At 47.1% G+C, this 8,701-nt stretch overlaps 1 protein-coding gene across 3 annotated transcripts; it reads left to right on the top strand.

The window, feature by feature from the left end:
- Positions 1 to 601: 601 nt before the first annotated feature.
- Positions 602 to 8,084, top strand: Spmip9 (sperm microtubule inner protein 9). 3 transcript variants are annotated; one of them, XM_076566901.1, is made up of 4 exons: positions 602 to 699; positions 1,911 to 1,947; positions 4,728 to 4,820; positions 7,565 to 8,084. In XM_076566901.1, the coding sequence occupies exons 2-4, from the start codon at positions 1,921 to 1,923 to the stop codon at positions 7,985 to 7,987; spliced, it is 543 nt and encodes a 180-aa protein (XP_076423016.1). In that variant the 5' UTR covers positions 602 to 699; positions 1,911 to 1,920; the 3' UTR covers positions 7,988 to 8,084. The 3 variants fall into 3 exon arrangements, with proteins under 3 accessions (XP_076423016.1, XP_076423015.1, XP_076423014.1); XM_076566899.1 differs by having other exon boundaries at positions 628 to 699; positions 1,911 to 2,416; positions 4,267 to 4,820; XM_076566900.1 differs by lacking the exon at positions 4,728 to 4,820 and having other exon boundaries at positions 618 to 699.
- The last annotated feature ends 617 nt before the right edge of the window (positions 8,085 to 8,701 follow it).

Genomic DNA, 8,701 nt, shown 5'->3' with positions numbered 1-8,701 from the left:
TTACCTCCTGCAGTGCTCCTAGCTTCCTGAAAAGAGAGCTACTTCCTGTGTGTCTGTCTTTAAATAGTCTTTCTGTTCTGCCTTCTCATTGGTTGTAAACCCAAACATATGACTGCCTTGTCACTGCCTGTAAGTACCGCCCTCCAGGTCTTAAAGGCGTATGTCTCCAATGCTGGCTGTATCCCTGAACACACAGAGATCTACCTAGCTCTTCCACCAAGTGCTGGGATTAAAGGTGTGCACCACCACCACCACCACACTCTTGCTATGGCTGTAATAGCTCTGACCCCCAGGCAACTTTATGTATTAACATACAACGAAAATCACATTTCAGTACAAATAAAATACCACCATAGATGTCATCAAGCAACTATCTCTCCTGGCAATAGCCGGACCCGCAGAGTAGTGACAAGCATCTCCCCTCCAGTACCATCCCATCAGGTTTGTTCTGGCCCGGTTGGTCCAGATGTACTGAGACTCCAGGAGGGCTAAGCCAGGGACAGGGGAACTGACATTCAGGGAGCGGAACAACCAGCTACCCACATCACAATGACCAGGGCCAATGACCCAAACAGTTTCAATTGTGTAGGTCAGGGCTGATCTCAGGGGCAGGCTTGCCAGCGAGACAGTGCCAACAGGACTTTCCACAGAGCAGGGCCTCCTGAGGTTGGAAGGGCAGTCTTGTCAAAAGGAAAGGAGGTAGGCTCTGAACCAAAGTGGGCCCTGGGCTGTCTGTGTTCAGGAAGGAGGAGACATGGACTATCAGCTGAGGTCTGGCCAGTACCTCGCCAGGTCACAGCTGGCTGATCAGCATGGACCGCAGGGCAGAGAGGTTCCTGGTAGTGAAATGAAGGAGTGGTTGCTGGGGACGTAGCTCGGTTGGTGGGGTGCTTACCTAGTATACACAAGGCCCTGAGTTCAATTCCTAGCACCACATAACACAGACATGGTGGTGCACACTTGCTTTTTGGGTTTTTGTTTTGTTTTTGGTTTTTGAGATAAGGTCTGTCTATGTAGTCCTGGCTGGCCTACAACTCACTATGTAGACCAGACTAGCCTTGAATGCCAGAGAGCCACCTGCCTCTGCCTCCTGTGTGGTGTACACTTGTAACACTCGGTACTCAGAAGGCTGACATAGGACGATCAGAATTTGAGGTGATTCTCAACTGCACAGAGGTTTGAGGCCAGCCTGGGCTGCCTGAAACCCTGTCAGAAAGGTGAAAGAGAGAGAGACGCAGACAGAGACACAGAGACACAGAGACACAAGTAGTAACAGAGACAGACAGACCTACAACATGGCTTCCCTCAAGATTTCAGGGCTGGGCATGGGGGACATTGGACCTTCGTGTTCGTCCTTCATCTGGGAATGCCTCACAACTTTCTTTACCTTGGACAGCCTGCTTCTGGACTGGAGTGCTGGAGCCCCAGGCCTGGGCCTTGCCTCCTCCGGGCAGGGCGAGCCCTGGTTTACACTGGCTGGGGAGATCCCACATTGTGCACACCTCTGCAACTCGGTGTCAGCGATGTGTTAGAAGCTCAAAGTGGCCATGCTGGGGGATTTACTTCCTAGGGATTGGCAGATGCTGTAAAGTCACGGCTTCTGTTCCTTCCAAGTTTGGTTATTAAGCTTGCTTTGCTATTTGATGCACCTTTTGGAGAGGTGGATCATCAAATTAGTGAATTCTAATTCCTCTGAATTCTGTGTATAGTCTCCTTGTCACACAGCCCCATACACCCATCCCTAGTGCCTCCACTGGCTCCAGGGAAAATGCAAGGTAGAATCTTAGGGAAGGTGGAGCGGGGATGAACTAAGGGGACCAGAGCAGTCCTGCTTGCTGGTATAGCTGTGGAAATAGTGGGATATTGCCTCTGCTTGAGACAAAGCAGGGCTAACCGACATGTCTTTCTAGGTCCTTGGCCATGGCATGTATGGTGAACCCAAAAAAGGTGAGTAATGTAGGTTTCTGTCCTTTATAACAGTCTCAGAGTGAGCTACACAACACAAGGGAAAGTCTGAACCATTCTGGAGGTTTATTTGTTCATCATGCATTTACGGGGCACTCATGGCATGATGTACCAGGCATTGGCGCTGAACTTCAGAGACTGAGGGAGCTAAAACAAGGTCTCAGTCTAGAGCACTTCGTTAAGTTTGTTATTGTGGTGGTTGCTTTTGTTTTTGAGTATGTTTATTTTTTGTGTTTTTGAGACTGAGTTTCATTATGCAACCCTGGCTGACCTGGAACTTGTTATGTCTTGCTGTGTAGACCAGGCTGTCTCAAATTCACAGAAATCAGCCTGTTTCTGCCTCCTCAATGCTGAAATTAAACCACCACACTTGGCTAAATAATTCTTTGTTTGCTTTTTTTTTTTCCCCAAAAGATTTGTTGATTTTTATTTTGTGTGTGTGTGTGTCAGAGTGTTTTGCATGTATGCATGGTATGTGTGTGCTTGGTGCTCACAGAAGCCAGAAGAAGGCATTGAATGCCCTGAACCTGGAGTTAGGGATGGTTATGAGACTCTATATGGGTGCTGGGAACTGAACCCAGATCCTCCACAAGATCAGCAAGTGCTCTTAACTGCAGAGCCGTCTTTCTGTCCCAGCTTGCTTGTTCTTTGGTGGTTTTTGTTCTTTGGAGCCAGTGTTTTTAGGTTTTGTCTGTTTGTTTTTGTTTTTGAGACAAGATCTCTCTCCATAGTCTTGACTGTCCTGGAACTCACTGTGTAGACTAGGCTGGCCTCAAACTCACAGAGATCTACTGTGTCAATTAAGCTTTACTTCCTCCTTTCCCAAACCTTACCTCTAGTTCCAGATCTCCCTTTAACTATCACCAGAGGCATCTAGCTGTGCAGGTTGCCTAGCGACCGAGCACACTTTCCCCTACCCTGCAGAAAAATGGCAGATAGCTTGGACAGATATGAGTCACAGGAAAAAAGAAGACAGTTTTATTTTCTCCCATTGACCTAGCAACTTATAGATTCTTAACATTTTCTACCAATCACGTTTAAGATTATAGTTGAGCACATAAGAGTCCTCTTCTTAATATTACCTAAATTTAGCCTTTAGTTAATTCATTTCCCCATTGGTTACTTCCCTTTGGGATTGCAAATGATAATTAACAGTTATTGCCTCCCTATGTGATTCTTCTCTCTCTCTCTCTCTCTCTCTCTCTCTCTCTCTCACACACACACACACACACACACACACACACACACACACACATCCGTTTGACCCTGGAAGCCTGGCTTTGCACTGCTAAGGGAATGCTGCTTATAAGTATATATACCAGAACTTCCAGGGCATGTGGAGGACAGAGAAGAGAATGGAAGAACTAGATGGGTAAGAACTTGAGAGGAACAAACTGAGATGGGGAAGAAGTAGATTGAAGGGCTAGAAGAGAGTACTAGAGGAACGAGATAAAAGATGAGGAAGAGCCAGATGGGGAAGAACAAGATGAGGAAGAATGAGATGAGGAGAGAGAAGGAGATGGGAGAGGAGATGATATGGGAAGGAACAAGATAGATGAGAACCTAGAAGGGGCATAACTAGATGAAGGAATTAAGATAGAACCTAGAGGGGGCTGCAGACAAGTGTAGAGAGAAATCAGGCTAGAAATGAGCTAAATATGAGAGCAGAATATAAGCTTGTAACTGACACAGAATAATAAAGTATATGGACTAAGGCATTTCATGTACATAGATTCATTTCTTCTCATCAAAGATTAATTATCAGCTGGTTGTAGATTCTTCCCGGACCCTGGGAGGGGACTATCGAGGGGCTGGACCCCCATTGTCCCTGATAATATACCTGCCTCTGTCTCCCAAGTGCTGGGATTAGAGGTGTGTGCCACCATGCCTGGCTAACAGCCAGTGTCTTCTGTGGTCCATGTGTCTTGTATTCCTGAACTTCCTGCTTCTACCTCTCAAATGCTGTATTATAGGTGTACCACCATGCCCAGCTACTTCATTAAATTATTCTCTTAAGATTTATTATTTATAGCCGGGCGTTGGTGGCGCACGCCTTTAATCCCAGCACTCGGGAGGCAGAGCCAGGCGGATCTCTGTGAGTTCGAGGCCAGCCTGGGCTACCAAGTGAGCTCCAGGAAAGGCGCAAAGCTACACAGAGAAACCCTGTCTCAAAAACCAAAAAAAAAAAAAAAAAAAAAAAAAAGATTTATTATTTATTATTTGTGTGTGTGTGTGTGTGTGTGTGCGTGTGTGTGTGTGTGTGTGTGTGTGTGTGTGTGTGTGTGTGTGTGTGTGTGTGAGTACAGATGCCCTCAGAGGTCACAGGCATCAATCAGATCTCCCTAGAACTACAGGTAATTGTGGCTGCCTCATGTCAGTCCTGGGAATCGAACTGTGGTCTCCTGAAGGAACACTTGCACAGTGTATTACTGAAGCAGATGGGAAAGGAGGAAGGTTTTTGTTCTTGAAAGCTGGGGCATGAAGAGGTAGAGACTGACTGGAGAAAGGGACATTTGATCTGAGTCTTAGAAGATGCTTGTTGGCAAGGGGAACAGTTTTTGTTTTCATCAGGTAGTGAGCATGTGCCAGGCTCCTGTGATGGTGGGAAGAGGGCCCTGAGGGACAGAAGCCACATCCCACACAACTCCTGATGCCAGGCCCCAAAGCTGCCTGTGATTTTATAGTCAAGAAGTCTTGAAAGAGCCTTAAGTTGAAGAATGACAGGGCCAGGCTCTTGTTTTCTTTTCTCACTTGTCCTCTAGAACTACGTGGACCTAGACATATACCAGAGCTCGTACATGGTCGACTATAAGCCCTTCACGAAGCACAAATACTCCAGAGTCACGCCACAAGAGGTAGGGGTAGTTGCAGGACTGTTATCCATTCTATGAGTCCCTGGAATGATCTTTATTTATTATTTTACTTTATATGTGTTTCACCTGATTTATTTGTGTAGTATAAAAACTGTGTGTGCATACAGTGCCCGAAGAAGTCAGAAAAAAGCGTTGGAGCCTTTGGAACCAGAATTACAGATGGTTGTGAGCCATCAAGCCAGCGCTGGTGACCGCACCCTGGTCCTCGGCAAGTGCAGTGGCTGTTCTTAATCACTGAACTATTTCTCCAGGCCCATGACTTTTACTTTAATGTGGGCATTGTGGCTATTAAACTAGCCAGTGACTGGGGACTTCTCATAGTTGTTTTTTTGACTTCCACATGTACCATGTACCATGGCGTGTGTGTGTATACCTCCACATACGCCATGGTGTGTACACGTGCATGCACAACAAATAAATGTAACAAAAATTGAAATAACATTGAGAAAACCAACACTAATGTACCCATTAGTAACCAGCTTAAGCATGGCGCATGTATTCCTCCTCTTACATGCATATTCTGAATGTTAGCCTAATCCCACGTGTTTATAGAATTCCTTTAATTTTTCTTTATTTTGAAATAAAGTCTCACATGGTCTAGCACTGAGCATGCTATAGAGCCAAGGATGCCCTTGAACTTGAATTTCCTGCTTCCACCTCTTGGGTACCGGGAAGATAGGCATGTGCACCAGGCCGGGTTTAATGTTGCTGGGGATTGAACTCAGAACCAAGCAAGCACTCTCTCAGTGAGCTATCTGCCCAGACCCAGACCTCTCCTTCTCCCCTGTTCCTCCTCTCCTCTTTTACTTGAAAGAGAGGATTACTTTAGCTGGGGAGATTTCTCATTTGATAAACTACTTTCTGTACAAGCATGAGGACCTGAGTTTGACCCCTAAAGCCCATGTAAAAAGCCAGGCATAGCGGCATGTGCTTATAATCCTAGGGCAAGGGAGGCAGAGACGGGCAGATCCCTGGAGCTCATCGGCCATGCGGTCTAGCCAGATGGGCACCAGTGAGAGATGCTGTTTCAAAAGATAAGGTGGAATCTGAAAACAACATATGAGATTGATCTCTGGTCTCTACAAGTACTTGTACAGATGTGCACATGACCCCACCCCTCTCCCTGTGTGTCGCTTTCATGAGAGCACACACACACACACACACATTCTCACACTCACACAGATTAAATAAAAATAAAATGTACTATGTAATGAGGAACAATTTGTATGTGTTTGGGCCTGCATACACGTATGTGCACCATGTGTATGCCTGGTATCCACGAAGGCCAGAGGAGGGCATCAGATCTTTTGGTACTGAAGTTAGTTGGTTTTAAGCTGCCATGTTGGTGCTCGGAACCAAACTCCAGTCCTCTGCAAGAGCAGCAAGTGCTAATAACCACTGAGCCATCTCTCCAGCCCCATTAGTATGTAATTTTTGAAAAGTGAATTATTCATATCCTTCCGTAGCTCTCATTCTCGCTAAGCATTGTGGGTATCACTCATTTTCTGTGTAGTATTGGACCATTACACTCTACTAACCTCCACAGTGTGGGTGCTCCTTCCCTTGGTGGACATGAGCTGTTTTCTTCCCACTTGGATGCTTCTAAGAAGAAGAAGCCCATCCTAATGTGCAAGAGTTTCTTATGCCAGGAGTGGGGTTGTTAATTCTCAAGTGTGTGAGCAACACGGTTTCCCCTAAAAGCTTCTAGTTCGTACCATTGTTAGCACTGGGTGGCCACGGTGATACTGCTGTCTTGCGCAACTTGAAAGGGTTCGAAAATTCGGTGAGTGTGGAATCATATGGTCCATGGTCATAATGTTCCTATTTCAGTTTTTGTGTTGTTTTTCAAGACAGGGTTTTTCTCTCCATGTAACCCTGGCTATGCTGGTAATTCCTCTATGACTGGTCTAGAACTCAGAGCTCCACCTGCCTTGCCTCTACCTCCCAAGGCTGGGATTAGAGGTGTGTGCCATCACTGTCCAACTTTTTCTTTTTTAAATTATTTATGTTCGTATGTGTGTAAGGTACATTTGTGCCAGGATGCCCCCAACACACAATTGAACAACCAAGCACACACAGTAAATAAAAGTGCTATAAAAAGAAATCAAGCTGGGCGCCTTTAATCCCAGCACTCGGGAGGCAAAGGCAAGCGGATCTCTGTGAGTTCGAGGCCAGCCTGGTCTTACAAAGTGAGTTCCAGGAAAGGCGCAAAGCTACACAGAGAAACCCTGTCTCGAAAAACAAACAAACAAACAAACAAACAAACAAACAAACAAACAAACTGGCTGGGCTGGGCTGCAGGACACCTTTAATTCCAGCACCCGGGAGGCAGAGGCAGGCAGGTCTCTGTGAGTTTGAGGCCAGCCTGGTCTACAGAGTTAGTTCTAGTCCAGCCAAGGCTACACAGAGAAACCCTGTCTTGAAAAACCAAATGTGTCTGGGTCTTTTGCCTACATATATGTCTGTCCCACACGCATTCCTGGTGCCCACAGAGGCCACAGGGGTGTCCAGTCCTCTGGAACTGGAGTTATAGATGGTTGTGAGCCACCACATGGGTGCTGGGGACGGAACCTTGGTCCTTTGCAAGAGCAGCCAATGTTCTCAATATTCAAGCCATCTCTCCAGCCCTGAACTTCCCATTTTTCAAAAGTAGTATGGCCTTTTCTGGAGTGCTTTGAGGGGCACTGCCTCGGGGACCTCTCTCAGTCTTCCCTTTGTTTCTACAGCAGGCCAAACTTGACGCTCAGCTCCGAAACAAAGAGTTTTACAGGCCAGTGCCCAACCCTAACCCGAGGTTGGAGGATGGGTACCCTGCCTTCAAAAGACCTTACATGACTGCAAGAGACTTGGGACTCCCTGGCTTCTTCCCGCCCCAGGCTCCGGTAGCCCCTGTGAAGAACGAGAGCAGGTTCACCAGCACCTGCCATGCTGCGTACCCAGCTTCCCTGGCTCTGTACATGGCCCAGTTTGAGCCCCACCGGCTTCACCAGAGAGCAGACTTCCCATGCCTCATGGAGCCTGAGCTGCAGCCTGCTCCAGATGTGGCCAAAGGCTACCTTCTACTCCCTGGCTGTTCCTGCCCTTCTCATCAGAGAGTCAAGGTCCCCATCTTGAACAGGTGGGGCCCCTTGATGCCGTTTTACCAGTAGAGGTGTGAGAATGCCTGTTGTTTCAAAGCATGACCGAAGTTCCACACCAACGCTCACAGAGAAGGCACCAAAAATAAACCTGGGAAGATGTTCCTTATGGCAAGCGGTATTGTATCATCATAACCATCGGCACCATCTCAGCGCAGGAGGAGGGAGGGAAAGGGAGAAGGAGGGAGAATTTGTGTGTGTGTGTGTGTGTGTGTGTGTGTGTGTGTGTGTGTGTGCGCGCGCGCACACAACTGGAATTAGTGTCATTCTTTTTTTTTAGAGTTTTGGAGTGTGAGTATAGAATGTATGCATAGCTGTGTGAATGGGGGCGCCTGCATGCCATGGTACATGTGTGGAGGTTGGAGGACCATCTCAGGTGGCTGTCCTTATACTTTAAGATAGGGCCTTCTGCTGCTTACCCTAGGCTAGCTGGTCATAAGCTTCTGGGGAGGGGGCGTGTCTCCCATCTCTGCTTCTATTTATCTGTAAGAGCACTGGGATTAAAGGTGCACAATATTTTGTACCCAGCTTTACATGGGTTCTGGGGATTCAATCTCAGGTCCTTGTGCCTACACACTGTGGTAGTTTGAATGTAATCTCGTAGGGAGTGGCACTATTAGGAGGTGTGGCTTTGTTGGAGTGGGTGTGGCCTTGCTGGAGGAAGTACGTCACTGTAGGAGCAGGCTTTGAGGTTTCCTATGCTCAGGATACTGTCCAGTGTGTCAG

This window comes from Peromyscus maniculatus, chromosome 3 (assembly GCF_049852395.1).
Source record: "Peromyscus maniculatus bairdii isolate BWxNUB_F1_BW_parent chromosome 3, HU_Pman_BW_mat_3.1, whole genome shotgun sequence".
Taxonomy (NCBI): Eukaryota; Metazoa; Chordata; class Mammalia; order Rodentia; family Cricetidae; genus Peromyscus; species Peromyscus maniculatus.
Note: the sequence above shows the minus strand (reverse complement) of the source record. Positions and strands in the feature narration are given on the sequence as shown.

Bases quoted from the DNA above. Each gene is read 5' to 3' on its own strand.
- Spmip9 (XM_076566901.1), top strand. From the start codon at position 1,921: ATGGCATGTATGGTGAACCCAAAAAAG. The intron at 1,948-4,727 runs GTGAGTAATGTA...CTTGTCCTCTAG, and splicing joins GTATGGTGAACCCAAAAAAG to AACTACGTGGACCTAGACAT. The intron at 4,821-7,564 runs GTAGGGGTAGTT...TTGTTTCTACAG, and splicing joins CCAGAGTCACGCCACAAGAG to CAGGCCAAACTTGACGCTCA.